Source organism: Balaenoptera acutorostrata, chromosome 8 (assembly GCF_949987535.1).
Source record: "Balaenoptera acutorostrata chromosome 8, mBalAcu1.1, whole genome shotgun sequence".
NCBI lineage: Eukaryota > Metazoa > Chordata > Mammalia > Artiodactyla > Balaenopteridae > Balaenoptera > Balaenoptera acutorostrata.
The window spans coordinates 1,271,377-1,285,057 of NC_080071.1; the positions used below are offsets into that span (position 1 = coordinate 1,271,377).

Sequence of the window (13,681 nt, forward strand, 5' to 3'; positions counted from 1 at the left end):
AAAACTCATTTACTGATATAATTTATTAATTTAATGATAGACTCTATTATTCTGGGAAATATCATTTGGATTTTATAGAAAAAGTATGGAAGGAGAGAAAATATTATATTCTCATTTTATCAGACATACAGACCTATGGGGAACCCTTACATTTAGATTTAGACAGTGTGATCATAGTCGAGGGTTGACCTTTTGTCTGCTAATGGCAGCTTACAAAAATCTGGTCTTATTGCCCAGAAAGAACCAAATTATCCTACACCAACAAGTATTTATTATTTACATACTGTATGTCAGACACAGAACAAGGCTCTCCATGTCCAAGAAAATTAAGACACATGCTCTCCAAATAGCCCATGGGAAGGAATACACACATATCAATACTAGTGCAGTAGAAATGTTTACTACACGTGGTGATTCCATTTATAAGAGTACAAGGAAGTCAGTGGAGGCTCTCAGAGGGAATATCTGATTTAATTTTGACAGATGAATACAAATATTTAGGTCAGGCCCAGGGGTAAAGGCCTTGTTGCTAGAGAGAACAAAAGGTGTGAAGGCACAATGTCATAATGAAGGATTGAACTTTAAGGTAAGTGCTGGTTTTCAAAGTTCAATAATCTAGTCTCATAAAGGGGCTTATGTACCAGATTCTACTGGTTCTTATTGGTCATCTCCTTCCCTAGCAAATAAATTTTAGCTATATAACTTTGTCCTTTATAATGAGACTGGTCCAAAGTTGACTTTCGGTTAGTTATCAACACATCAGTTTCTCACTTCTCTATTCAGGAAGTTGACAGTATGTCTTTGTATAAATACTCTAGGGGAGAAAAGATCCCGGTTTATATTTGAAGAGTCTTGATCCAATAAAGAAATCATCTGGGTGTAAGCCTCCTCTGTCATTCTTTTTTTCTTAGCCCACCCTCATCTCCCTAGTGACCTATGCATTATTTTATGAACTTCCAATAAATAGCTAATGAAGAGAAAGGAGTGAGGAGACACACTAAGTCAATCTATGACTTGTTAGCAGCACTAGGGCAATTTTAAAAGGTGGAATGTACAAATATCACCTGAGATTAGGTTGGATTGTGTTTGTGGATTTCAGTCATCTGCGCCTCTTCTTTGCCTGTTTCTATGGATAGAGTTAGTAAGACAGCTGCAGTGTTGGTTTTCAATATATTAATTTCTAGAAAGTGATAATTAAAGTCTACATGGCTATGAATGACAGGCAGAGAGAGGGTATCATCTTAAAAGCATATCCAGCGGACTTAGAGACTGATAAGTGTATGAGGTCTGAGGGAAGGTATTCTTAAAGACTATCAAATTATGCCCCTGTCTTCTTCAAACCCCTTTCTCACCCAGGTCTAGATGAAGAACTAAGATGCAGAATATATAAGTGAATTGTTCAAGGTTACATAGTAATTTCAATTGTGTGTTCATGTTTGTGTGTGTGTGTGTGTGTTATTTTCTCTTTTGCTTTATTTGATGGTTTAGACTAAGCAGGTTCATAATCCTTACACATGCTCCTTTGGTTCAAACATTAATTGATTTTTATAAGGTAGAAAAGTAGTAGAACACTAATCAGGAGTATCTTTTAAGATACTTTCATTTTCTTTCATTGGTAAATCATTTAAGTTATTATTCCTTCCCACGAGAACAAACAAACTAATTGGTGAACTAATAAGAAATTATCTGTATGCATTTAGCATGGGATTCCTTTTCAGATAATTCAGAATAATTACCTGATTTCAATGGCTCTTCTTGATCATCTAGAGACAATTTGATACAATTAAAAAATAAAATGACTGTACAAGTATTGACAGATGATTCAACTATAAAGCCACATGGATAGTAAATGTGTTTCAATGGCTCTAAACATTTAAAATTAGAAGAGACTTTTGTGGCATTTTTCTGTATATTTCAGTGCCATCCAACATTATCATTTTGATTAACAGCCAAGATTAAGTTTACAGGTTGTTCTTGCTACAAGATCTGAAAAGGTAAAGGAATAAAAAAATAAACAAAACATCCTAAATATGGAAATGATGATGTAATGACATCACTTCAGAGACTTTTCTTTTTCCTGTGGCTTAAACATCTGTGTGCCTCGAGGTTTCCGGGTCTGGAATTATGTTGTCGTGACCATATTTAATGGTGTTTATTGAACAACCACTGTGGGTAAAATGTATACCAAGATTTTCAGGGAGTGATATGGGAAGTAGAAATCATGATCTATCATGCCTTCAAAGAGTTTATAAAGAAAAGGAGATGGAGTAATAAAGAAACAAAGAATGATCATATAAGGGCAGGTGTAACATATATGTATATGTTTAGAATCAAAGCCTGTACTCTTCAGCATGGGTTGCTTAGGAAGGAAGAGAAGGATCTGTCATTCTTAAGAGAAAGACTGTCAACGATGAAGCCTTAGTAAGTGTTCTAAAGAAGAAGTATAGGATTTAGGACATGTGAAAGGAGATTATTCCAGTAGGGGGGAACTTCTGAAGGTCCTCTGTGAGTAGAGCAGATGGATGACAGGTAGCAGGTAGGTTTACCTGGCTCGAGAACGTCATATGAGTTGAGGCTGTAAGAGGACATGTGAGACCCCTGGGTAGATTTTGATTTTGCAGGAGATCTTTGAAGTTCATATTTGTACATTTATTTTGCTGAGAGGGCAACAGCATGCAGTGGCTCATCTTCTGTGGATCAGAGGGCCTCCCAAATAAGAGGAAAGTTTTGGTATATCGGCAATATTGATTTCATAATTCCCTCTGGTTTTTTTTTCATGATTTTCTCATTAAAATGTTCTGTGTGATTATTTCTATTGGGCTAGACTATCTGAGGGCACAAGGGACATTATCTTCCTTTTTTTCATTCATTGAAACATCAGAATGCATTCATCTCTTGCTACATGGCAGACGAATTTTAGAATAGAGAGTGTTTAACAGATGAAAATAGTCTCATGTGCCTAACTATACATGGGAGATAGAAATGTAGGCTTCATCGTAATGTAGAACAAGAAAGAGCTGTCAGGTGAAAACCCCAAAAACTATTTACATTGAATCCCATAATGGTTTTATTTTCTAAATATTCTGTTTCATACTCTCAACAGTCTCTGCCCTGTGGCTGCTGTACGCGTGTCTCCATGTATACAGATAAGCACATAGAATTTATCCACAAACACGGGGTCCTTTCTAACTCTGCCTGCTCTTTGATTTTCATAGTCGTGTGATCCACACACAATGCAGAGAAGAACCCGCCATCTGCTGAGGCCCTCGCTGAGCTCAAGGACGTGCGCTGAAGACTCACAGGTGCGGCCCTGCCTCCTCAATGAAAATTGCTTCCAGTTCCAGTACAATCTAACAGGTACGGTTGAAAACCACGAAGCAAGGAACCAAGCTGTCATAGAATGGAGCTGGTCCATGGCTTTTGTTATTTCAAGAAATTCAAGCTTGTGATGTACTTGCTCTATGGGGCTCACGAAGGATGAATGGGGGGGCCTGACTGGATAGGGATGTTTTAGAGGCACTGAAAATCACAACAGCCTCCTTATTCAGACACAGCTCAGGTTTCTCCTGGGTACCACCGGGCTCAGCGTCTGATACCAAAGGACTGTGTACTCACATTGATCTGCTCCCTGCCATTCCCTGCAGCGGCAGACACACAGAATGCCACGAAATGCGGAACCGGTTGTCTCAGCATCGAATTCAGTACTGACGACCAAATGGCCACATGCCTGCAGAGGCAAAACAATAGCCTCTTCCTGAAACTAATTCCCCACTGAGGACACAGCGGCACTACCGAGATTTCTCATGTAGAGAACCTCCTAGTGAATTCTGTGGGGCTGTCTCATTGTCTTTATAGGTGAACATTGACCTGGTGTATTTTTCCTTTTTCTTTAGTTAAAGGTCCTTCAGATCATTAGTTTTCATAATAATTTTTGAGAAATACAGTAAAATTTGCTTTACTGGAAGAGCATGTCTTTAAAATGCTGATTTTACTATACATGGCTTTGCTCTTCCTATTAAGCTCTTAGATCATCTACCAAATATGAAAAGTCTCCTTAGATAGGTTCTCACTGTATATGATCTAGGATCTTTCTTTTTTTCTACCCACAACAACAAAATAAGATTTTTTTAAAAGAATTAGTTATGGGATGATTTATTCTAACTCCTGGTGTCCAGTTTGTAATACAATTAGCCAAATTTACAAAAGCTTCTCTCATGAGAGAATAATTTTCTTAAAATGAGAGTTCCTGAAATAGTCCATATATCTTGCCCTCTTTCCCTTCTGGGGTACCTCTCTTGGCTCCACTGTACCAAATATACCAAATGATTTAGAAAATTATATTTATTCCTTGAAAACATCTTCAAGTTTACATCAAAGACTAGCATCATTTCTGGTTGTTGTTTTTTTTTTCCTCTCTCAATTATCCCCAGCAAATAGATGATTCCAAACTGGTTTTCGTTTACCCTTGTGCTTAGTGTTTCTCTTTTCCTACCTCAGCCAACTATGAGATGGTTTCTAAAAATTATTTGGTTCTTGACCTCAAGAAACCAAACTTAGGAAGGTAACTCACTATGTTATTTGGTGATCTGATTCATTGTTTTTCAATAAAAGAATTGCAGGATGCTTTTAAAGCCACTTGAAAGTGGTTTTAGGATTCTGTGCACACTCTCCTTCTCTACCAATGCAGAGAATCAAAGGTGTGTTGTATTTTGCTCACATGGTCATAACTTTGAAACTCAGTGTGGTGACCCTATGCCTGTAGAGTGGAGCACGTGCCAGCTGAGTGAAAATGCAACCTGTGGGCAAGGCATCAGGACCCGCCTTCTGAGCTGTGTGCGCAGTGATGGCAAGCCTGTTAGTGTGGACCAATGTGAGCAGGTGAGTTGTGTATATTTGTATCCCACACCCATGGCTCTGTTTGTTTGTTGTTTTTTTTTTTTTGAATATTGGTCTGCAACCTCTAAAATGCTTGATATAAATGACAGTCTGATTTCTTCTCATCACAGCTTAGGTTCAGTTAGAGTAGAGGTACTAGTATCATGCAGTTATATCTCACTAGTTTGAACTTAGTTAAAATGACCAGGAAAGGTCATTTTGCATTGGGGAAATGGATTCATTAAAAATCTAGTTTTTTCTGTTATTTTAAAGAACTTATTTGCCAACAAACTATTGACATCAGGTGACTCTAATATTTAAATATGACTCTTTGTATCAGGCAAGTGATTCATTTGCCTAAATAGGAAACACTGTTCCTTGCATATAAGATGAATACTGACACTTGCTATTAGAATACTTTGCTAATTTGCTTAGCAAATGATTGCTAGGTAATTAGCACAGTTGCATTTTTCTTCTCAAAGTAAGTCAAAATGCCTGCCTACCAAGTTTCAAATTAGTGGCTTTTGAATTTTTGTAATTTTATTGTTCCCTTTTTTTCCCTATGACAAAATATGTGGAGTTTGGACAAAAACTGTAATCAAACCCTGTTCCAAAAAAGTTGGCGTTTCCTTCCCAACATATAAGTGAGATGCACGATGGGGGCAGTTTAATAGAAATAAAGATGACCATATGCTGTCACATTATAAGAATCACTAAAACAATCTTTGGAATAATTGGAAATCGGTGGGGCCAGTTAGCTCAGGTTTCCACGGAAACCGGCAAAATAAAAGTTGTCCCATTTCTCCTTATGTAAGAAGAGTCCACAAGTGGAAATTTAAATCAGAACAAAACCCTCCTCACCGATCCTGATTTAACCTTGTTAAGTATTGCCATAACATCTCTTTAAACCAACAGTATCACCATGGACCAACACCACCCCTGAGACTAGACCATCTGAAATTGAACATCCCATTTAATGAAATGCTGAGACTGGCTAATACAGGGCAGAGTTCTGTCTACCAAGTGTCAGTGATTTATTTTAACATTTTGTTTAATTTCCTCTCCCTCTCAAGATGTTGTCTGCTTCAAGACAAATAAATCACCAATCTACAACAACTCCAAATAAGTGAAAATCTTACATTTAGTGTACATAATAAATCTTTCCTTTTGATACAAAGAGCGATATAAACTATTCATTAATAGAAAAATCAGTTTCTCTGCTTTCTAAATTCCCATATACCCAGCAAGTATTTAAAGAATGTTAAAGTCCCAAATTAACCTAACTAGAATACCTGTATATCTCAAATGGATCATAGATCCCATGTGGTCATTTCTATTTTGCCCACTTAGCAAGTAATCATGCTATAATCATTAGTTTTACCTCAGTGTGGACATTGCTAATATTTAACTTGTAATGAGTGTTAGCATTTTCCCCAATCACACAGTGTGTGATTCCTAAAACAGAATTTTTTATTATTCTTTCTGTTTCTTGGATGATTTATTCTTTCACTCAGACCTCTACTACCTTGGCCATTAGAAACTGTGTAATTTTGCCTAGATGTGGATTTCAGAGAGGATAAGAGGAAAATAAACAGTATCATCAACTTTTCCCTTGATTAAGACCATGATTACGTTTTTAGCCTAATTGGTCTTTTTTTACAAACTTTAGATGGTTTGTAGATTTGAGTTTTATTCTTTTTCTATTTATTTTTTTAGCCTAGGTAGCTATTAGTTTGAGCCCTCTGTGTACTGTTGGCCCGTCCAGAGGGCAAGGAGCCTAAATTTAACAGTGAGGCATCCTCCTGGTTCCTTGCTGGCTGAGTGACAGGACAGATCTCTGTGTCACATAACTGCCTGCTTTCCCGGTACTTTAACTGCCCATCTACTTCTAAAGTTGAGGACTTTATCCAAAAAAATTGGGGCTGACAAGTTTCTATTTCACGAAGTAAGGACCATCATTTTCTAGGCTTGCCATCCGTTTCTACAAGCCAGGATATTTTTCCCCACAGAAATATAGAAAAGATTATTCTCATAGAATAGAGATTATTATCCCATAAAAGGATAGTGATTTGACTTGATGTTGCTGTGAATTCTCCAGTACAATCATATTCCCTTCCCATCTGCAGCGTAACTTGGAGAAGCCCCAGAGGATGAGCCTTCGCTGCCTGGTGGAATGCGTGGTCAACTGTCGGCTCTCGGGGTGGACGGCTTGGACAGAGTGCTCACAGACTTGTGGCCATGGAGGTATGTAGCTCCCCTGTGTTGGTTCCCACAGAACAATTCAGTTTTTAAGTATCTCTCCGTATGCCATAGCTTGACACACGGGATAAGGCACGTTGGCCAGCTGAACATCACATGAGGCTGACGCAGGCGAGCAGAGGGGACGAGCCTGGCCTCCTGTCAATCCTTTTTTCTTCTTTAATGTTTCTTTTTTGTTGTTGAAGTATAGCAGACTTACAATACTGTGCCAATCTCTGCTGTCAGCAAAGTGACTCAGTTATACACATATTGGACGTTCTTTTTTTTTAATATTCTTTTCCATTATGGTTTATCACAGGATATTGACTATAGTTCCCCGTGCTACACAGTAGGACCTTGTTGTTTATCCATCCTATGTATTAGTTTACATCCGCTAACCCCAAACTCCCAGTCCTTCCCTCCCTCACACCTTTCCCCCTTGGCAACCAACCACAAGTCTGTTCTCTATGTCTGTAAGTCTGTTTCTGTTTCATAGATAGGTTCATTTGTGCCATATTTTAGATTCCAGATGGTATTTGTCTTTCTCTGTCTGACTGACTTCACTTAGCATGATAATCTCTAGTTGCATCCATGTTGCTGCAAATGGCATTATTTCGTTCTTTATTTATGGCTGAGTAGTATCAGTCCTTTATAATGAGGCAGAGGGTGAAGAACTGGCCTAGTAACAGTGGCAGACCCCAGAGGGGCCGCTGACCCCGTGGGACGGTGTTTAGTTTAAAGGCCCTAAGTTCAACCAATTCAAAAAATGTTGGCCTCTGTAGCTTTTAGAAGAAGATGTATCCTATAAGTAAAGTTAGTTCCTGTATCAGGTAAACACCCCCAGTCACAGTGGCTTCATATCATAGGTTAGAGACTAATTTTTCACTCACATAAAGGAAGGGGTAGTTTCTGCTTCACGAAGTCAACCAAGGACACAGCTTGATGGAGGCCCTACTGCTTAAACATAATCAAGTTTCTCTGGAGGGTGATATCCAGCTCATCCTGTGGAGGTTTTTATGGACCAGATTGGAAGTTGTGTATATCTCTACTATCTATATTCTATCGGATAAAATTTGGTTCCACTTCTCCAGCTCAGTGCAAGATGGCCCAGTAGGAAATGTAGTTTCTGGATGGCCGGTCGCTTCTTAGCAACAGTGTTATGGAGGAAACAGTTCCTGTGGAGGAAAGGGAGCATAAATCTTTGCTGAACAGATAGCTATTAATACTATAAGTTCCTGGGTAAATAATGAACAATGGCAAGGAATTCAGGAGGCAGCTGATAGTCGGGAGCTAGGCAAATGGCAACAACAGATGGCACTCCAGCCATCAGGCTAAAGTAGGGACCAGGACATGTGTCCATGTAAAGAGAACAAGGAGAGCATAACAGGAAAGCACAGAGCTGTGGTTTAGGATAGGGTTCTCGTCCTAAAAAAGAGTTACAGTTTATCACAAGGTAAATGTCAGAAATTTGGAATAGGGACCTAGGGAAAATCCTGCTATATGGTTAGTCACTAAGTAGGGGAGGAAAAGGGAAGAAGAATTGTATGTTGGAGGAATCATGGAATCTGATGGGGAAAGGGGTTAAAAGACCTGGATCTGATCACCAAACAAAGATATTTGGAAGGAGGTTTTTAGAAGCTCTGTGACTGGACCACTGGAACTAGGATATGGGCTCATTTCTAAGCTATTCACAAATGAGCAGGCTGGGGCTATTGATAATTCTCTGCCTTAGTTGGGACTGTCTGAGGAGCAGACGCAGGATGTAGCAGGAAAAGGGGCTCACCTGTGAACTCAGCTGTAAGATCCTGGAGAGGGCAGAGCTAACAGCAGTACTCAGGATATGCCTTAGAGAAACATAGCTAAGGAAGTTGAAATTTATTTCCACACAGAGCATCACCCAAAATGAAAATCTGGGAATCACAATGTCCAGAAATAACAGCATGCCATTTCCTGCACAACTGAGAGCCTGCAAAGCACCTCAGGAAACCAAATGGCAAATCTTAGGACCAAGATTTCAGTGACTGATTGACCTATATTAGTTTCTCAAATATTCTGATTGGCAGCATGTATAGTTTCCAGCTGGGCATCAACTTTAAAGTTGGGTAAATCGAGTTTCAAATTGCAGCTCTTTAGGCAAATGACTTACTCTATCTGAGTCTCAGCTTCTTCATCTGTAAAATGGAATTCATGCACATGTTAGAGGCTTTGTTTTGGGTTTGAGAATTAAATGCTATGAAGTATATGTAGGCATCTAGCACAGTACCTGACACAGCATGGGTGTTTATTATGTGTTAATTTCCATCTCCACCTTCCTACACACCAGCAGTAAAGAGTGTTATCAGAGACTCCCTAGGATCTTTTAAAGATTATCCCATAGACTCAGTTCCTCTCATTGTCCACTCTCACATCTCATCCTTTTACCCCACTCAAAGTCCATCCATTAAAATCACAGTCTAAGTAATATTTTGAAAATGCCAATCCGAACAGTTGTTTTCCTATTGACATGAGTCGACTTTAAGAGTCATTTATCCATTAAACAAATACTAATGTGCCAGTCATAGTACAATGTGTTGGACATGAAGCAGTGAGGGGGGAAAAAAGACAATTTCCCTCTTCTCATGGCACTTACATTCTAGTTGAGGGACAACACACAGTAAACAAATAGGTAATATTACATGTAGATGAGTTCATTAAACTAGAGGTGTTAATTTGCATTAGTGATGTGAATAACTGGTTGCTTCCCTGTCCAGAGTGAGCTATCCTGGTTATCCCACAGCCAGAAGCACTGCAGTCTTGTCCTCGTGGGCCTCTGCTAGGAGGTGTGACTCTCCTACGGCTATGAGAACAGCCGTAAAGGGTAGCATGGAAAAGTAGAGAAAGGATGAAGTCCTGTATTGTGAGCATGGCCCACGAGGACCTGCAGGATCTCCCCCATGCCTGCCTCTCTATCCCCATCACCCTCCACTATCATGTTGGATCTCTCTGCTGTGATATAGTATATTTCAGTCACGATCTTGAGTGTATGCTTCCTTCCACCTTGGTTCCTTGCTCCCATGGAATATCTCATCATCACCCCCCCCATCACCTTCTAATACTTTAATTATGTATAAATTGAATCAATTTTTTTTACAATTTTTATTTTGTCATCATGTCAATGTAGATATATTACAATGAAGATTTACAATGTTTCAAATGGCATTTTTAAAAAATATTTATTTATTTATTTATTTATTTAGCCTGCACCGGGTCATAGTTGCGGCACACGGGATCTTTGTTGCGGCATGCATGTGGGATCTAGTTCCCCACCCGGGGATTGGGAGTGTGGAGTCTTACCCACTGGACCACCAGGGAAGTCCCTGAATCAATTTTAATATCTGTCTGTCTAAGGAATCAATGACCTTGTTTGGGTTCTTCATAGGTGAATCCCTCTAGTTCCCATGAAGCACAGTACCTGGCACATGGGGGGAATCTCAGCTAACGTTTGTCACTGCCCAGGTGGTTCTGGACTATAGGGGAAAGTTTGAAGGGGAAAAGCTTGCATACTGGATCGTAAGCCCAAAGGCAGCCAACCCCTGCCAGTGGCTATTTTCCTCTCCCTCTAATTAAACTCATAAGTCTTGAGCATCATTACTCAAGAATGTGTTCAATGCAAGGAGACAGAAGATCTGTTTCTCATTATTTTTGCCCCAAATATCCTAATTCTGCCACTGTACAAAGTCAGTGAAATGTAACAGATCTCCATGTTATGCTAATACACTACCTTTGAAACTAGGACCCCCAATTGTAAGTTTAGTATTATAAAACATGACTTTAATTTTTCAAGCAGTTCTGTTAGTGCTGTGGACTCATCAGACCTCGTTAGTCTACTTGAAAAACAAAAACAAACAAGGAAAAATACTTTCCAAATTGAATCCCACTATTAGAGATTTCTAGGCAATTAGAGTTTGAACTTAAATTCACCTTTTCTAATCCTTAGAATAATAAACAAAGACAAACGATCAAAAATTTCCTAAGGAAAGTCATTGTGTGACCTAAGGCACAGAAGGACTAAGGAAGGGGTGTTAACTACGAGGAGAAATCGAATTGTGTAAAGCACTTGGGAGTCATTTGATAGTTTCCATTGGCACATAAATATAGCACTAGATATAAATCACCTCTAGCTAGCTTCTAAGGGTCTGCTAGGATAACTTCTTGAGAATCCTTTCTTGACCTTTAGATGCCTTGATCTCCTGAATTAAGATGTAATAATGCCTTTTAAAAAATATTCCATAATCCTGATATTTGGCAAACCTTCCAGGAATCTAAATGTATATGTATTCCATTTTTCCTTTATTTATTCAAGCAGGATTTATAAAGTTTACATCTATTGTCCTTATCCTGACACCTACTGGTGTACTCTTTCATTGTCAAAAGTGGCAGTGCAGAAAATAAATTATATGGTGATTCTGCTATTTTGACTTCTATTCTTGAAGTCAGGGCTGTAGAGAAGTTTACTCATATATACTCAAACTTCACTGGAAGTTTCCCCATAGCCAGGCATTCTCCCAGGAGCTGAGGCTACACCATGTATAGAAAGGATAAGATCCCAGGGAAACAAAGTCCCCTGACTTCATAAAACTAATATTCTAGTGGAAAACTAGATGGTGATGACAAGACAGGGAGACAGCAAATAAACAAGTGAATATATACAAAAGTAACAGACACTGATGAGTGCTGTGTTGAAACAAAAAACAAGTTATGTGATGGAGAATAACAAGTGTCTTGCAGGGGAGTGAGGGATGTGGGAAGAGAGGCCACTGAGGAGGTGATGTTTATGTCAGAATTGAATGACAAGGTGCCGTAGTTCTTGTAACTGGTGTTTTCTTTACTAGGCTTCTCAGGGTTCAGTCTCACAGGCATTTTATGACTACCTGTTGCATTCAAGGCTCTATATCAGGACCTACAAACAAAAATATAAAAAGGAATATTTTTAAATTATATTTGTGCCCAATCTTAATCTTTAAAAAAATAAATAAAATGAACAGTACAAAGAATAGGACACATAGCCCTTGAATTTTTAGGCAGCTACCGTCAGGACACTGCTGAGACAGCCTTTGTGGTTCTGTTCTATTCTATTCTATTCTATTCTATTCTATTCTATTCTATTCTATTCCATTCCATTCCATTCCATTCCATTCCACCAGCCCTCAAACTATCAATACTTCCATATTCCAGCCTTCCAGCTCCAATCTTCCAGCACCGCTCTTTTCTGATCACCAGCCCCCTGGCAGATAGTACTGTTTCCAAAATGAGACAACTCTGCATTTAAATCATGGCTTAATCCTCATGCAGCACAAGCTAAAAGTAACAAACAAACAGCAAATAATCAAATGCAGCAATATATGGCACAGATGAACTTGTTTCTTAAAAGAGACCAAACTCTGGCGCTGAAAAGTTTGGAAACTACCACTGAAAAACATCTGCGCCTTGTCTCTTCTAAGACGGTGGGCCCGCAGCTGTCTTTTTTTTTTTTTTTTTTCAGTAATCACTTTATTTTATTTTATTTTTTCCAATTCAAAATATATTTATTTAGGGCCTTTCCATAGTCAGTTTATTTTAATATAAGTTTGCCACCTTTTATTATTCTTTATTTTTTTTAACATCTTTATTGGAGTATAATTGCTTTACAATGGTGTGTTAGCCTCTGCTTTACAACAAAGTGAACCAGCTATACACACACACATATCCCCATATCTCTTCCCTCTTGCGTCTCCCTCCCACCCTCCCTATCTCACCCCTCTAGGTGGTCACAAGCACCAAGTTGATCTCCCTGTGCTATGCGGCCCGCAGCTGTCTTTTGTACTAGCCGCTTTCTTTTTTCCAAGTGGTGACGGCAATGGGGCAGGGACCACAAGAGGAGACAGAGTTTATTTAGTCACATGAAAGTGCGCAAGCAAGTTGCACGGGAGTCTGACTTCAGCACCTGCGGCTCTCCGCTGACTTCTTTATCAAAAGCCAAATGCACACCGTTGTCTCCGTTTCGGAAGTCACTGGGCTGTCGGGCAAATCCTGGCGAGCTGGGTGTCTTGGACGCTTCCCCCATAGCCACACTTCCCCATCAAACCCACAGAACTACATTGATCTGAGGGGAAGCTTTGAAATGAGCTCTTCTTTATTTCCAAGCGTCTGGATTGTCTCTTTAATGTACACCTGATGCTCGGCATATACTTTCTAATTGTGTTAAAGATTTCAAGGTTAGAACAGCCTGAATCCAATTTATTTCACGCTAAAGAGAGACTGATTCTAGACTTCCACTAAGGGATCTTTTTAGATAGATTTCAAAGATCAAAGCATGTAATAGAAGAGCTTAATATTTGGATTAGTCATGATCTTCGTCTGTTGAATTTTCATCAGTTCAGTGGAATGTAGAACTCCCTAACTTTAGCATATCATGAATTATTCAAGCGATAACGTTCCAAGAAGGTTATTAATCCCAGATTATGATTTGTTCCTCTTTCATATTTTTTAATTCAGGGTGTATGAGTTTATAATATTTTTCTATACTATGTAATCCAGCCTGCCTCTTGTG

General features: G+C 39.0%; 1 protein-coding gene across 1 annotated transcript in view; it reads left to right on the plus strand.

Annotated features, from left to right (window-relative positions):
- The window catches only part of THSD7B (thrombospondin type 1 domain containing 7B), a 1,122,472-nt gene that overhangs the window by 1,074,002 nt on the left and 34,789 nt on the right, over positions 1–13,681 (plus strand). The window contains exons 20-22 of the mRNA XM_057551976.1: positions 3,216–3,357; positions 4,763–4,878; positions 7,002–7,119. Coding sequence (XP_057407959.1) covers positions 3,216–3,357; positions 4,763–4,878; positions 7,002–7,119 — 376 coding nt within the window. The remainder of the gene's footprint in view (positions 1–3,215; positions 3,358–4,762; positions 4,879–7,001; positions 7,120–13,681) is intronic.